Here is a 17,105-nt window from a genome sequence, read left to right as displayed (position 1 = left end):
CCTGTCTTGTATTTCCACAACCAAACATGTCCTAGTAAAAATTCCTTTTGGACTAGAACTGACTCCAAGAGTTTTTGCTTTCCTAAGACGTGGATTGGGGTGGGTCCTGACAGGGTGCTCCACCCCTGGAGGTTTCAAGGACAGACCGGACAGCCATTTGTCCAAAATGGTATAAGATCTCCTGCTTGACCAGGGATTTGAAGTAGAAGAACTCCAAGATCCCTTCAAACCCTATTCTTCTACGTTCTAAAAAAAAATAATACTTGGCAAGATTGGCAATAACCACAGAATCTTGCAAATCTGATTGTGCTGCATCTCCTCCACCTTCTTATACCTCCTTACGAATTAAGAAAATGTCTTCCTGAGCTGCAACCTACAAAGGTTATCTTGTTCTAGATTTTAAAAATGCTTCAAGCCGTGCTGCCTAGGCAACGCAACCTGTATATCGACATCAAGGTTGTCTTCCTTGCTCTCGACAATATGCAGAGCTCCTGCTGTCTGACGCTAATCCAGAGGCCACATATCACCTAGTCCGGTTCTGCAGGGTCCACATAAAATAAGATTACAAAAGCAACTGAACTTGCCTGATTATAATAGGCTAAGTGTGACTTATTCCTCGCTCTAAATTTAGGACAAACTTTGGTGTGTGTTTTTTTAGCTCAAATCGCTCATATTTAAGTAGAACTTTATATCTTTCACATTTATTGTAGTTAAAACAAAAGGCGAACTTTATGCTGTTCACTGTCACTTGTAGTTCTATCTTGAACCTTGTTTTTTTTTTAAACTTTGGTTAATGACTACAACAGTCGGCTGCCACCTTGTACTCGCTTGTGCGCCACTGCTACGCGGTGACAGACTGCCATGAACAGTGGGGAGGGGGAACGAAGGGGAGAATGCTTGGGGAAACGAAAGTAAGTGCTGTGCCTTCTCGAGATGCTGCCTCAAGGTCACCCAGCTGGAAGGAAGGAGGAGGGGGGGCATCATACCAAACTGCACTTGGACCAACAGTTAGGAAAACATCTTGTTTGAACCTGACTGGTTACACCAGGGTGGGCATTGAGAAACTGTTAAGAGGGGAGGGGTGGGGGGAAGTAGAACAGATCTCAGTTCTGGCTTTGCAATATTGCAATACGCTTGATCTCTAATAAACTATACCCTTTCTCAACAAATGGAGCCAAGGATGGTTTCTGTTTAGAGGTTTAAGTTGTGGCAGGTCTGCCAACAACAAAGATTGATTTGATTTTAGGTTTGTTTTTTTTTTAAAGAACTTAAGGAAAGCAGAACATTTCAATCAGACGATATGGTCCCAATATATACAGCTGTTTTTTTTTCTTTTTTAATGCCTACCTGGCTGAAGAGCTACATTCATGCATTGTAAAAGTGCGTCTGCTGCATTTGTGCAGGCCTCAATGCCGCGCGAAGAGGAGAGGTCTCCATCCTGGAGGGCCTTGATATGACCTTTGGCCAAATCCATATGGTTCTGCAATAACAACAGGGGAACCCAACTCTCAAGCACAATTTACTTTTTCTTAGCTATAAAAACGAGCCCAGCTATTCTTTTCCCCCCCACATGTTTTAATAAGACCATTTCAATCACGCTTCCTCAAACTCTCAATCTTCCAGATATTCTCCTGAATTACAACTTGTCTCCAAATTTTTACCAAAGAGTCTCTAGGATTTGTGAAATATACTGAGAGAGCCAGTTTGGCCTGGTGGTTAAGGCAACAGGCTAGAGAGTGGGAGACCGTGAGTTCAAGTTCCACCTTAGCCGGGATACCAGCCAGTTAACTCTGGGCCAGTCACTCTCTCAACCCAATTCACCTCATAGGATTGCTGTTGTGAAGAAAATAGGAGGAGGTAGGTGCGTTCGATAGGTTTGCTGCCTTGAGTTATTTGTAAAAATAATAAAGGCAGGACAGAGCAAAGAAACAAATGGATTTGCCTGTCAAGGTAACTCTGCTACATTACTACATCCGCTGCATGTATAATTTATCTCACTCTTGATACTGATACTGCAGTTTGTCTGTTTTTTCACCATTTAAAAATACATTTATATGTTCCACATTTTTTTTAACGAACCCTGTAATCCCTTGCTTCAAGTGGGGCACTCAATGGAGCTGAGCATTTACTGGCCAGATGCCCTTCCTGACGCCTATGCAGAGTTTGCAACAGATATTTTTCTCTTTGCTCCCGGATAAAGAAACATCTGTCTCTGCCTAGGATTGAACTCTCAACCTTCCAAGTGGGAGACAAGTGTCTTCACCTCTAGGCCACTGTGCCGCTCATAGTTATATACGTCGCATATTAGCTCTTATCTCTTAATTATAGGCATATTGAGGTGCCCGAATCATTTGATAAACCTAATCTAGTTCTTCTGGAATGGTTTTTTACTAAAATTAGTGTGGTTTATTTTATCACCTATTGTAGAACATTCCTATGATAATTGGGTATTAGAAATGTCAATCAAAGGATGTAACACAGGGTACCTCCTCTCAGGGGGGATGGGGGGGCGGAACCTGTGGAAAGAGAGATCTGGGAGATCTGAGTGGAAGGACAGGCCTGACAGAAACTCAAGTCTCACCTCTCTGGAAACCTTCATCTCTTAATATGCATTTTGTGCCAGGAAAGCCAAGGACTGACACTCGCAGATGAACTGTAAATTAGCAGTTAGCAGAAATCATAGAGGTTACTCTACACCAGGGGTAGGCAACCTTGGCTCTTTTATGACTGGTGGACTTCAACTCCCAGAATTCCTGAGCCAGCCATGCTGAAGGGAAAGGGAGAGGTCTCCAAGCTGAGCCATGCTGGCTCAGGAATTCTGGGAGTTGAAGTCCACGAGTCATAAAAGAGCCAAGGTTGCCTACCCCTGCTCTACACTGTACTATTTAATGAATCTTTTTACAACTCGTTATATAATAAAAGAATAACAGAAAATACTTGTAGCACGGGTTTTATATTTTGGCAGTGGTTTGCTCTCCACGCTTGTTTCAGTTTAATTTCTGAATGTTTCGTTACCAGACTAGGTAACAACAACATGATGATGTTACCTATTCTGGTAAACAAAACATTTAGAAACTAAATTGAGTCAAGCTTGGAAAGGAAAGCACTACCAAAATAATAAAAGTTAATTTGAGCTTTGGTTTAAAGATGAAAAAAATGCGCTGTTCGGTATTTTGCCTCCCCCCCCATCATGACATCTGATATATATAGAGAAATGGGGGGGGAAATCAAAGGATTTTCAAATCACAAGAGGCTTTCATGGTGGCAACAAACCTAATAAACGCTATTGTGATATCTTTAGGTTAGAGGTAGTCCTCACCTTATGGCCACCATTGAGCCCAAAATTTATGTTGCTAAGCGAGAAATTTGTTAAGTGAGCTTTGCCTTATTATTTTACAACTTTTCTCGCCACAGTCATTAAGCGAATCGCTGGAGTTGTCAAATTAGTAACATGGTTGTTAAGTGGATCCGGCTTCCCCACTGACTTTGCTTGTCAGAAGGTTGCAAAAGGTGATCACATGGCCCCAGGTCACTGCAACCGTCATACCTATGAATCAGTTGCCAAGCATCTGGATGTAAACCACGTGACCATGGGGCTGTCGTGACGGTCGTAAGTGTGAAAAATGGTCATTTAAGTCACTTTTTTCAGTGCCGTTGTAACTTTGAATGGTCACTAAGTCAGCTGTGGTAAGTCGAGGACTATCTGTCCTGGCCTTATGTTTTGATTCTGATAAACCAACCAACCCATAGACGTCACAGTGAATCACTCCCAATATTTTGTATGGATGATACATGGAATGAAGACCATTTCAATGCTTACAACAAGGAACTCTATCTCGGACAGCAGTTTTAGGTTGTTGGTGTTGCTGAGATGAATTAGATGGTTGCTTTCTGAAATCTGATCCATTTGTTCTTTTACGCTCCGGAGCATATCTTCATAACTGCTCAGCTTCACCTCGATTTGGTCCACTTCTTTCAGCGCCTCATCCAGCAATTTCATCAAAATGTTCACCTGTTTCTCAGAGGCCATGATTGACTGGATGTTTGCCTATAAAGCAAGCAGCAAAATTAACCAATAGTCAAATTGGAAGTAAACATAATTGGTAACTACAACAGCAGCAATTTTATCTATCTATCTATCTATCTATCTATCTATCTATCTATCTATCTATCTATCTATCTATCTATCTAGAAAATTTATATTGCCGCCTACTCGCTCACGGCAACGCAAGGCGGCTTACGGGAAATAAAAGCACAATATAAAAGCAATCATTTACCTCTCTGAAAAACATGCCACGTGTTAAATACAAACTAATCAGACAGTGCTGCTTGGAAAAAAACTACAGTATATATGCAGCTTTCAGTATTTCATATTGCAGGTATGGAGCAGCTAAGAGCACAGACGAGAAGCAGTATAAATAAACATTTTACCCTGATACTGAAGTCAGTAGGAGCACCAGCCCACCATGATACTAAATTAACATACATTCTTGAGTTGCCATTAGTTATTCAATGGAAATTTGAATTAGTTTTCTGAAATGTGACTAAAACTGCAAGTAGTCCCCGATTTATAACCAGTTCCTTAGCAAATGTTTGAAGTTAGAATGGATTTCTGTAGGAGTACTTAGAACCTGGATTCGGAATTTCAGTGACCACCCTCGCCCCCAAATTTTGTGACTGTGCTTTGGGCATTCAGCTCACTTTTTTTAGCTGTTTGCAGCATCTTGTGGTCATGGGGCCACATTTTTCAACAGTCCATAGAGAACCATTGGTTTAATGACTGCAACATTCAGTTAACCACCACTGCAAAAACGTCGTAATATCAAGTTGTTGTCATGGGTGGCCCGATGTACAACTCTCACAATTTACAACCGTAACGAGCAGGCTCATTATGGTAACTTCAGGACAATCTCTATTTCTGAGACAGCAAATTTATAACTCAAAAGAAAACAACAACAACACATTCCAGAAGTAGAGGCCAAAATTAATTCTGTTGACCAAGCATTACTCCCTTTAAATTTAAGAATGAGTAAAAAAAAAATCTTTTATCTGAGTCCCAAGGCGGCTTCTGTCCAATCCAGAAAGTGAATTTTTCACTGACTGCTTGTGAATACGGTCAGAGAATACATCAGTACAGAAGCAGGCAGCCTTACCCCATCAAGAACTTGTAGCTCTCTAGACAGCTTATCTGCAAAAGCTTCTGCGTTAGAGATAGCATATTCACAGCCTTCCATCATGATTTCAATGTCCTGCTCTTCTCTAGCATTTAATTCTTGGTATTCGTCCACAGCCTCTTCATCTGTTCCTGCCACATTCTGATTTTCACCACTGGGAACCGATTCTGAAGAGGAGGGGAAAGAGGTGGTCATTAATTCATGAAAAATGGATACAGCTGCACAGGCCGTTAAAATCATTCTGGTTAATTCTAATTCTCTAAGACAGAGATCCCCAACCTTTTGGGCACCAGAGAGCGGTTCCGTGGAGAAAGGTTTTTCCACAGACCGGAGAGTGTGTGGTTTTGTGTGCTGCCTGCATCCCACGGATGGGGCTTTGCTTGATTGTGCGGACCAGTTGCTGGCATGCTGTGGCCCACTACCGGTCCACGGACTGGGGATTAAGGACCCCTGGTGTAAGAAAAAGGGAAATGCCCATATAAGCCTCACCATCAGTCAAATAGCTAGGAAAGATTAACGTTCTTTAATCTAACATCATGTAGCATAAAGATATTCGACTTAACTTCATCCATGTTGAAAAGCTATGTTGCTCCATGATTTTTTTAACCAAGTTATAAAAAAATATCTATTTTTCTTGTTTCAGCAAGAGAAAAATCCACATTAACTAGGATGGAAAAAGTTTTTAAAAATCTGTGGTATTTCCTTTAGTTCATACAGTATCACTATTTAAAGTGATAATGTTGGCAACCATTTACTTTAGAAAAAATAAAAGTAGTAAGAAGGATGCATAGCAACATCCAGTGACAATAACAAAACGGCATTTTTCTGCAGTGCCTTCCTTCAGACAGCTATTTTAATCTGCATATTATTAAACTATAGCTCATAAATGAGTATTTCTCACAATTAAGGAAGAATAACAGCAAACAGAACCTATCCTGTTTTTAGTTCAAATTTAGTATCGAGGAAAAATTAGGCCAGAAATAACAGCTAACGGAACCTATCCTGTTTTTACTTCAAATTTAGTATCGAGGAAAAATTAGGCCAAAAAAATAATGCCTTATAATTCCTGCTTCTTCTTTATATACCCTGTCTTTGGTAACAATCTTTCAGATGCAAGGTTAAATCTAGCTTTCAGTATGAGTCAGCATGGATTAATTACACATTTATACTGTACTTGTCATGGTTCCGACAAATGCAGTACTTCAAAAAACTTCAAAGCATTGTTTACCTTAAAGAATCTTTTAATATAGTTACACAGCTTCGGAACATTGGAAGCCAAGATCTGAATTCTCCTCCCTTGAACACATCGTATCAACCACAATTCCCTCCCTTAATTTAAATGTCATAAATCACATTCTCCAATTGGTTTAAAATGCAAACTTTCCCACCTGTTTAACAACCCGCCAAATTCTGATCTTCTCTTATTACAAAGAGTCTTGAGATACATTCTCCCTACTCCCCCCAGCATCCACTAATTCTAACCCTAAAAGTAACATACGAGTTAAAGGAAGGCTACGGTCTCCCTATGTTGTCAAGCAAGAACATCCAACGTTAACAGCGTTGACAGTATTTCTTTATTCAGCTCTCTGAAACATACTGTATACATCAGTCTCTTTAGGGAAAAACTCTCAAGCGTGACCCTCCTCAGTGCTCCCAAAGATAAAGGGGTGAAGGGTGTTGCACACAGACTTGCAAGATTCTGTTACTATTTGTGTAGCCTCTTTGCGAGAACTACGGAGGGTTATGTCTGAGAATGCCTGCTGGTGGAACTGTGACTGGGGAATTCTGGACGGTGAAGTCCACCCACGTGTCTCAAAGTTGCCAAGGTTGAAAAGCACTATTCCAGATTTACTGCTCCTCCACGTTTGCTATTTGTTATTCCAGTTTTCACGCTGTCACTTTTAGATCCAGAAGCATTGAAATGTAACCTTCTAGCTTTCGTTTATTAAAGCTGTTTCTCTTATGTATCACTGTTGCTTTTCTATCTCATTACACGGTTTCTCCCCTTGTATGGGTAGTCCTTGACTTACAATTGATCGCTTAGAGACCGTTCAAAGATAGACTCTTAAAAAGGGACTTATGACCCAGATTCAAAGTTCCAACATCTGTCACACACACACACACACACACACACACACACACACAGAGAGAGAGAGAGAGAGAGAGAGAGAGGGAGGGAGGGGGAGGGAGAGAGAGAGAGAGAGAGAGCGCTGTGGTGACCTGACCACATTTTGAGTGCTGGGCAGCCAGCACGTGTTTACGGCTGTTTGCAGTGCCCCTCAGTCACGTGACTCTGATTTACGACATTTTTTGCTGGAAACTGGCGTTTACTTCTATTTTACAGTAAAAACCAACACAGCAAACAATGGGTCCCCTGAAGGACCGCTGCAAAAGTTGATGTCACAACTTATGAATGAAATTGCAGGCTCAATTTTTGTAAGCCAAGGACTATCTGTAAATGCTCTCCTTAGAATGTTATCATATATGCAAGTGCTTTCCATGCGACTTGTTATTTTAGCAAGTAATCACATTGTTCTGCAATTATATCTTGCTCAATTTTAAAGAGGCGAGCTAGGCTTAGCCTAGTTTAAATCGTATATTAGAACTTGTATGATTGTTTTCAGCCCATTCGTTTACGTAATGACTGAGAAACCAGTGGCAATCTGGATATTACCAATCCACAATTTCTAATATTTCTCTGTTTCCCAGACTGAAAAAGACTTCAGGGAAATATATGTCAGCAATATTTTAAGTTCCTCACACCACATCTGATTGTAGAATACACGTTAGCTTGTTTCTGAGCTTATTTATGGAAATAAGCGATTTATCTGTTCCAACAGTAACTTTTATTTAGGGCATTGTGAAAACACATTGGAAACCACTATAAAACAAATAACTACTCCATCGGGAATATGTATGGAAAGAGAAAAACAGAGAAAGAGAAGAAAGTGGATTTCATAAAGAGAAATTGAGCTATCACTATCACTGCTGTTGAAGAAAGGACATATTAGAAATGCAAAATATAATTTAGTGTATGATTTATGTCTATTTCCAAGATTCTCCAAATGCTGCTCCATCTTCATTTGGGCCTTACAGGCTATACCAGGAGTAGGACTTGTAAACTTCAACTCCCAGAATTCGTGAGTCAGCATGGCTCAGCTTGGAAACCTCTCCCTTTCCCCTCAGGAATTCTGGGAGTTGAAGTCCACGAGTCATAAAAGAGCCAAGGTTGCCTACCCCTGGGCTATACTGTGTAAATTTTATCATAAAGACAAATAGTCTTAGTATACTTTGGGTGATGTATTATATGCAGTATTGGACTGGCAACAATTCAGCAAATCGAGCATTTTTAAAAAATTATTCCATGATTAGCTTCACCAGCAACACACTTCAATATAAGCTTTTTTTCTAACGTTAGAAGCATAATTGCATAAATACACGTGGAATATGACATGATCTCAAGATCCAATTAAAATCTTCCTCATTTTTGCTGCCATTCCCTAAAAGGCAACAAAAGATAAGGTAATCCAAAGCCATTAAGTTTGGAAAACAGAAATCCATATTCAATAACGAATGCCAACAATATATCAGTTTCTTCAGCAAACTTAATAAAAGTGTGAATGTTGAATTTGCAAGAGCTATTCCAAACTCATTAGGAGAGTTCTGCTGCTGTTTTGACTTTATAAAAATATCCCCAAATAGGACCATCTGAATGTCAAAATGTTCCTAAAATACTTTCCACTCATAGCTAAATTTTATTAGCCACAAATTACCATGCTGGTCCAATGCTTTTTACTTCCTAGTCTAGGCCTGGGTATCTGGCCCAAAAATTGCTCTGGTTTAGTATAGTAACTTAAATGTAGGATGTGGGTAGAATATATTTAAGGCACACTAACAAACCATCTAAGATGCTTGTAGCACCAATTTATCTCCAAGGTACATGACAAAAGTGGTCTGATTAGAGATTGTGAGCAAAATATTGAGTTTCAAGCAACCACTACTTTGGATGAACAAAGAATCAAATACTTATTTACTGGTTAAACAAACTTTCAATCAAAAACTCAAGTCTTAACTTGCACAAAAAGTTAATTCAACATTGAATTGAAATATGCTGAAAAGGCAGATTCTGAAAAGTCTCATAAAATTTATTTTTCTCAGGGTTTCATTTAATCTTTTTTAATTTTAACTTTTGTATTGATTTTCTTTTAAATACTCTGTAAACCGCCCTGAGTCCTTCGGGAAAGGGCGGCATATAAATCTAAAAAAATAAATAAATAAATAAAATATTATTTAAGTTATTATGTTTTGCACTCTATCTTCATATTTAAATTCAGTTCAACTGCTCGTTGTTTAAAAGCTTCTGAGTAATATTTTGATCTGAATTTGCACTGCATTTCTGACCAAACCTGAATTAAATATATTGCTTAATGAAGTGCTATACACAATTTTACAGCAAAAGCAACTGAATTAGTTACAGAAAAAGAAACACGGAAGGAAAAGGTGTTACGCACCTTCGGTGACCTTAGGTAGTTCTGGAGAATTGAAAGTATGAGAAAAGCAGAGGAGAAGAAGCAAAGAATATTAGCTAAGCAGTCAATGAACACAATTTTTTCCATTAAAACAGCAACAAATTGTCTCTGTTACAAAATTTTGAACACTTAGAACTTTAAACAAATTACAAAGCAGATGTCTTTGCAGCTATATAATTCCTGGAAGATCAGATGAATTATGAAGTTTAAGATTATACAAGCTTAGAAGTTTAGTAATTAAGACTACCCTCGCTACAATAAAATTGTGTTCAGTTTTGGTGACAGCAAACAGGTTAAGCCTGCCAACCTGGGTGTATTACAAAGCAGATCTGACAAGTTGTTATAAGTGCTGTATTTAATTTGTCAAAAATCTTCCAAGCCTACTAGCAGAGCATGTCTACACCATGGGTTTGATTTATATCTCACATAGGTGGCGTCATGACCAAATTCCCAAGACATAAATGACGCAACTCATACTGCATATAGAAGTAGGATTTCCCTACAATAGGATACACAAGAAAAAAAGGCTTCATATATAATTTTAGGATCTAAAAGTTATATGCACAGGTCCATGTTAAAGTCATAATTAAGGGGCAGATGGTTTATATGAAAGTAGTAGAGCAGACATGTCAAACGTACAACATCAAGTGACGTCGCACAACGTATCGGAGCTTTTTCGCCATTGCCGGCAATGGGGTGGGTGTGGCTTCCCAATGATGCATCCGGCCTGTGGGCCGGCAGTTTGACACCCCTGTAGTAGAGTTTCACCCTGATAGAGTTTCACCCTGATAGAAGTGAATTGGAATAGGAAGGATCCTGTTTAAGATTGAGGCTGGGTCCGACTTAAGAGTAGGCAGTTTGGGGAAATTTACTTTCACAGATCCGTAATTCAGAGATCCATTCATTATACCAAATGAATAAAGTTTGAAAATTGTGAAAGTGACAAAAGAATGTAACCTCCACTGAAATTATTTTATGTTCTGACTACGGGATCAGATTCAAGTTGAAAGACATCTGAAAGTCAAGGAAGCTACTTCCATGAGAGATAAGAAAAACCACACTGACAATATGAATTTTCCAATTGCTTGGACAAATACTAAATTTAGAGGCAGCATAGCCAGGATTCAGCTAAAATATTTACCTTCCAGAAGCTGAGAACTAACATTGATGAAGTCAATCTTCTTTCTAATGTACCGCTGATTGAGTTTCCAAATACATGAAATAAAAGTGCTCTTTTCTGCTATACTGCTAGCCACCCATTTGTATACTTTGTCAAAATGCAGATCAAACTCAGAACTTTCCTGAAAAACAGAGATGACAGAAATGTCAACTATCGTATTGTCTTCTTAAACAACAAATTTGCAGATAAGTTTAAAGGTGACACAGGCCAGACTACCAAGCAAAAGGGCCCCTAAGCATATTTTTCTCTAGAAATTAAGGGTGCAGCCTGGCCCTAAACACACTTCCATATACGTAAAATTCTGTCAGACCTGCCACAATTTAAGCCTGTAAGTAGAAAAGATCCTCAGCTCCGTCTGTTGAGAAAGGTACAGTTTTATTAGAAGTCAAGTGTATCGCAGCAATACAAAGTCAGAGCTGAGAATCAAGTGCCAAAATCTGTAAGTTCAACTTTTCCCTTCCTTAGCTGTCTCTCAATGCCCACCCTGTGTAACCAATCAGGTACAGAGAAGATGTTTTCATAATGGTCACTCCAAGCATCCTTCGGTATGCTGCCTCCTCCTTCCTCCAGCTGGCTGACCTTGAGGCAACATCTCAAGGAGATACCATACCGTATTTTCCGGCGTATAAGACGACTTTTTAACCCATGAAAATCACCTCAAAAGTTGGGGGGTCGTCTTATACGCCCAGTCGCCTTATACGCCAGAAAATCAGTGGGTGGCGTCTGGCGGGAGCCGGCAGGGCAGTCCTGCGCACGCAGGCACTCCCCGGCTGCTCCTTAGCAGCTGGGGAGTACGCGCGTGTGCAGGACTGCCCTGCCGACTCCCGTCCGACGCTCTCCCCTCTTGAGGCAGCTGTTGCCTCAGGAGGGAAGAACCGGCTCGCTCTTCCCTCTTGAGGCAGCAGCTGCCTCAAGAGGGAAGAGCGTGGAGCCGGGAGGGAAGTCCTGCGTGCGCGTGCGTTTGCAGGACTTCCCTGCCAGCTCGCTCTTCCCTCTTGAGGCAGCTGCTGCCTCAAGAGGGAAGAGCGTCGGACGGGAGCCGGCAGGGAAGTCCTGCTCCCGTCAGATGCTGAGCTTCCGCCGGGCGGTGCTGGCCGAGACGAGCCAGCAGGCAGCCGCCGTGAGCACGGCGCTGAGGGGCAGCAGCCCCATGCACAGCAGCAGCCGCCGGCTCAGCAACAGGTCCGAGCGCAGGAGCCAGGCTGCCCAGGAAAAGCAGCCACACCGAGAGGCTGCACACCCAGTCCAGCTCCATGAGGGGCAGGGCGGGAAGCCGGCCGGGAAGAGGGACCGGGAGCCTGGGCCGAGCGCGCCTCGGCCGACGGTGAGAGGGAAGCGGCACATGAAAAAGAGGCTGCGGGCGGAGCTGCCCCGCCCTGCGCCGAATGGGAGAAGTTCAAGGCCTGGGGGGGGGAAAGCAGGAGGGGCGCCGGCCGTGGCGGGGTGGCGGCTGCCCTCCGGTGCTGCCTGCCGCCCAGGAAACGCTGCGTCTCGGGGGCCAGCAGAAGCGCGGGAACAGTAGGAGGGCCAGCGGGGCCAGTCAGGCCTTCACCTCCTCTGCGATGGACAGGGAGGGCAGGGCATGTAAGTATTTTCCGGCGTATAAGACAAAAAACCTTGAAAAACTTCTTAAAAGTAGGGGGTCATCTTATACGCCGGAAAATACGGTATTTACTTTCACTTCCCCAAGCATTCTCCCCCGCCCCTCCATTCCCCCTCCCTACACTTCATGGCAGATGGTCACCGCATAGCAGTGAAGCACAAGTAAAGATAAGGTGGAAGCTGTCAAAATATTACCTAGTTTACTTGGACACATTCCACAGGTAAGTATGAAAAACAACAGTAACCCTGATTTCCAATGATCATCGAATAATAAAAACGTAACAATTTACTCAGAAGGAACATCTATTTATGCTTTGTACAGTGAAGGTGGGTCACTGTATTTTAGGCTTACTTTGATGGCATCCTTGGCATCCACCACAGTGAGATTCCGAAGCTCCCAGGCAATCTGCCTCTTGTAGAAATCACCTTTATCAGATTTTTTCACCTTGATCACCCTCACTTGCACTGGGCGTTCAGTTGTCACTGTTAAGGACAACAGATGGTCAAGCTCTGAAGAAAATACACATTTCCTCACAAATATATTGGGGGTGGGGAAAAATCAGCACTTAAAATACATAGTCTCTCCCATTTGCTTTAAAGAAAACGTAAAGCTTCCAGAATGCGTAGAAAGTAATTCATAATGGACAAGAGGGAAAAATTACTCTGAGGATTAAATCAAGCAAGAGCCCCTCTGAAACATCCTCAGGTTAACAAATATTTCATAATCATCCATTCAAAACTAACAATGAGAAGAAATGTGATCGCAGTGTGAACCACCAGTGTTTCACCCCCAAAATGTGAAGAAATAAATAATCTAACACCTCTTAACTACAAAACTACAATGTGCTAAGCACATTGGTTTGTGCTTAAATTGTAAGCCGCCCTGAGTCTTCGGAGAAGGGCGGGATATAAATGGGATTAAAATAAAATAAATAAAACAGTTGAAGCTTTCTCTGGAATGGGAGCAAATTAAGAGTTGACAAGTTGTTGGCAGATATCCAGTAAAATCAACTCCATGCAAGTAAATCTGGGACTGGGCGCTCACAACATACAAGTGGCCTCAAAACATTATCTTCCACGTTTGTGAATTCAGCTATAAATTACTAGATTGCTTTCTTTTATATGAGATACTTTCTATCATTAATAGAGACAGATGCACCAGCTTTTGGAAATTTCCCCTGAGATATCTTTTAGTCATTGATCTTAAGATCTAAAGCTTTATAGCAAAATCTTTTTGGGTAATATGTAAAAAATTTATAACAGCTTGTGTTGTGATTCAGGGTCAGCCTGTGGGTTCGGCAGTTGGGTCGGACGAATCAGAGGAGGAGGGGGGTCTTGAAGACCTTGCTGAGGGGGTTGAAGATCTTGCTGATGATAGCTCTCAGGCAGGCCCCTCCCACCTGGTCACGACGGAGACCTAGCTGTGTGAGCCTGACAGTGTGGATGAAGATGACCCACAGCTGGCCCTGTTCAAGGACGCCCGACGCAGGAGACAGTCAAGTAGGAGTAAACAGAGGAAGGCTGTGGGGCTTCTCGGAAGGAGGCAGAGAGAGGCCACGCCCTGAACTCTTTATAAAGGGAATGTGTGGGGAGGGCTGGTTTGCTGAAAGCAACCGCTCAGATAGTGTTTCAAAGCTCCTGTATCTTGGTACGTGTCTTGTTTGTTTTTTGTAGTAATAAATTTGGCAGACGTCATTCCAGCCTCTTGCCGTTTATAAAGGGGTTGCCTTTTCTGCAGGGCCGGTAGCAGGCTGGTACAGAACAGCTTCTTCTAAAAAAAATCAACCTGTTTTCTTTTATTTAGTGTCACCAATGTACATAGCATGTAATCATTTTCTTTTACACTACACATGGAGCGTAGATGGTAATAAACAAAACATCATTCCTAAATTAAGTTATCCCATTGTACATCACAATCTAATGAACCAAAGACAAATTTTCCCTATTATTTAAACTCTACATACCTGTAGCACATAAGAAACAATTTCTCTTTTTTTTGCCTGCTTTGCAAACATTAACAATGCTCAGTAAACGCTCATCATTTGGAGTAAAAATATCTCTCTGTAAGGCATGCTTAATGGCTGTCATTTTCTCCAAGCTGTAAGTAAGAGGGTAAAGTTATTGTATGCCTCATCATGGTCATTCCTAGTTCCTCCAACTCTGTCCCAAGTGTGGCCCATAAACAAATATAATAAAAGCAGTGTGACTACAGAAATAACTCACAAATTTGCATTGTCTTATTCAGATATATAAAAGATCGGCGCTACTAAATGGATAACACCAGTGCTTTTTTTGTAAAGGAAAAAGGTGCCGGAACTCACACACGTCATACAACCTGCCTTGCCTACCCTACAAGGTTCCATCCAAAAAAGGTGCCGGAACTCCATTCTGAGCGTTCTATGAGAAAAAAAGCCCTGGATAACACTAATTTTTCATATTTACTCTTTGAGATAAAATGCATTTTAAAGAAAGGTTTGTTGCAACAAATATTGTTTTCTATTTTCACACTAGCTCATTATAGCACTTCGATAGTATTTAGGCAATGATGCATTTAAAATCAATGAATCAAAACATGTTTAACATAACGGCAAAATGCCTATGGAGATTCTCAGTCATCCAGGTCATAGTTATCCCAAAGGTGTTTTTTTCCTTTTTTTCAAAGGTGATTTATCCCCACCGTCCAGTCAGAGCTGAAGAAGCTTCTTGGATGAGAAGCGAAACGTCTTCAAAGAAAAACAAGAAAGTCCAGTTGCCTCATGAAAAAGCACCTTTGGCATAACTGCAATAATAATAATAATTATTATTATTTATTGAACTTATATACCGCCCTTCTCCCGTAGGACCCAGGGTGGTTCACAAGGCAATTAAAACAACATTACAATAAGGTAAAGGTAAAGGTTCCCCTGCACATGCGTGCTAGTCGTTTCCGACTCTAGGGGCCAGTGCTCATCTCCGTTTCAAAGCCGAAGAGCCAGCGCTTGTCCGAGGACGTCTCCGTGGTCATGTGGCCGGCATGACTAGATGCCAAAGGCGCACGGAACGCTGTTACCTTCCCACTGTAGTGGTCCCTATTTTTCTACTTGCATTTTTACGTGCTTTCGAACTGCTAGGTTGGCAGAAGCTGGGACGAGTAACAGGTGCTCACTCTGTTACGCGGCACTCGGGATTCGACCCGCCAAACTGCCGACCTTCTGATCGACAAGCTCAGCGTCCTAACCCACTGAGCCACCGCGTCCCTTAACATTACAATACAAAAAGTTAATAACAATTAAAATAAAATAAATTATCCTTGATTAAAAATCTAAAACCCCTATAACTCTGATTAAAAAACCCAATTACAATAAGTTAAAAATTAAAAAATTCTCAGTCCTGGCTGAGCCAGGTCTTCAGGTCCCGGCGGAACGAACGAAAATCAGGGGCAGTCCTGAGCTCTACAGGTAACTGGTTCCAAAGGGCAGGCGCACCCACAGAGAAGGCCCTCCCCCTGGGTGTCGCCCTCCGGCAATCCTAAATGTGACTTATCTTAAACTCACACATATTACAAAAGTGGCTCTCTATATCAATCCCAGATCACCTAACAAAGCAATTAAAACTAAATCCATCACTCAATTATTAAAGAGTTAAAAGTATGAAATGTTGCTATATTTGAACAAAATTGGAAAGTACAAAATGTATATGAAGATCTAAAACAAAAATCACACAGGTCAAGCAGCACTTTCATTTAATGGGCCCCAAAACCAGGGGCAGGCAATTGTTTTGAGCTTGATGGGCACAGCCATAAACAGCTGCCAGGAGCAACTTGCCTATTGCAAAAGAGCGGTCATAGAGAGCATGGCACATCACAAAACATCAGTTTACTCAAATGTACATGAAATGTTCCATGTTATTTATGTATTCAAAATGGACAGTGATTAATATTTATATGTTATTTATATGTAAGAGTGAAAGTTTGTGGATATGTTGTACACAGCATGTTTAAATGTGTGTTATGTATGTGTGGCTTGACGCGGTGGCTCAGTGGGTTAGGACGCTGAGCCTGTCGATCAATCGGCAGTTTGGCGGGTCAAATCCCAAGTGCCGCGTAACAGAGTGAGCGCCTGTTACTTGTCCCAGCTTCTGCCAACCTAGCAGTTCGAAAGCACGTAAAAATGCAAGTAGAAAAATAGGGACCGCTACGGTGGGAAGGTAACAGCATTCCATGCGCCTTTGGCGTCTAGTCATGCCGGTCACATGACCACAGAGACGTCCTCGGACAAGCGCTGGCTCTTCGGCTTTGAAACGGAGATGAGCACCGGCCCCTAGAGTCGGAAACGACTAGCACGCATGTGCGGGGGACCCTTTACCCTTTACCTTTACCTATGTATGTGTACACTTTTGAGAGCAAGCAACTAAATTTCATTTTTAATGTGTGCCAATGTGCCCACAGTAAAAAATGGCAATAAAGGTTATCTATCTATCAATCAATCTATCTATCTATCTATCTATCTATCTATCTATCTATCTATCTATCTATCTATATCTACCTACCTACCTACCTACCTACCTACCTACCTACCATCATTCTACATTGTTTACAGGGAATTTTCTGGATTCCAAAACATTCCTGCAAATAAATAAGGT

At 41.5% G+C, this 17,105-nt stretch overlaps 1 protein-coding gene across 6 annotated transcripts in view; it reads right to left on the bottom strand.

Moving 5' to 3' along the window:
* EXOC1 (exocyst complex component 1) overlaps positions 1–17,105 on the bottom strand; it is a 47,183-nt gene that overhangs the window by 27,721 nt on the left and 2,357 nt on the right. For all 6 annotated transcript variants that reach the window (XM_083367235.1, XM_083367236.1, XM_083367239.1 and 3 more), the window contains exons 2-7: positions 14,450–14,583; positions 12,838–12,968; positions 10,845–11,004; positions 5,154–5,341; positions 3,821–4,048; positions 1,348–1,480 (exon numbers count right to left, since the gene is read on the bottom strand). In XM_083367235.1, coding sequence (XP_083223361.1) covers positions 1,348–1,480; positions 3,821–4,048; positions 5,154–5,341; positions 10,845–11,004; positions 12,838–12,968; positions 14,450–14,573 — 964 coding nt within the window. In that variant the 5' untranslated portion in view covers positions 14,574–14,583. The remainder of the gene's footprint in view (positions 1–1,347; positions 1,481–3,820; positions 4,049–5,153; positions 5,342–10,844; positions 11,005–12,837; positions 12,969–14,449; positions 14,584–17,105) is intronic.

Source organism: Vipera ursinii (assembly GCF_947247035.1).
Source record: "Vipera ursinii genome assembly, chromosome: 7".
In the NCBI taxonomy this organism is placed as follows: domain Eukaryota; kingdom Metazoa; phylum Chordata; class Lepidosauria; order Squamata; family Viperidae; genus Vipera; species Vipera ursinii.
The sequence above is the reverse complement of the archived record's forward strand: the minus strand, read 5'-3'. Positions and strand labels throughout refer to the sequence as shown.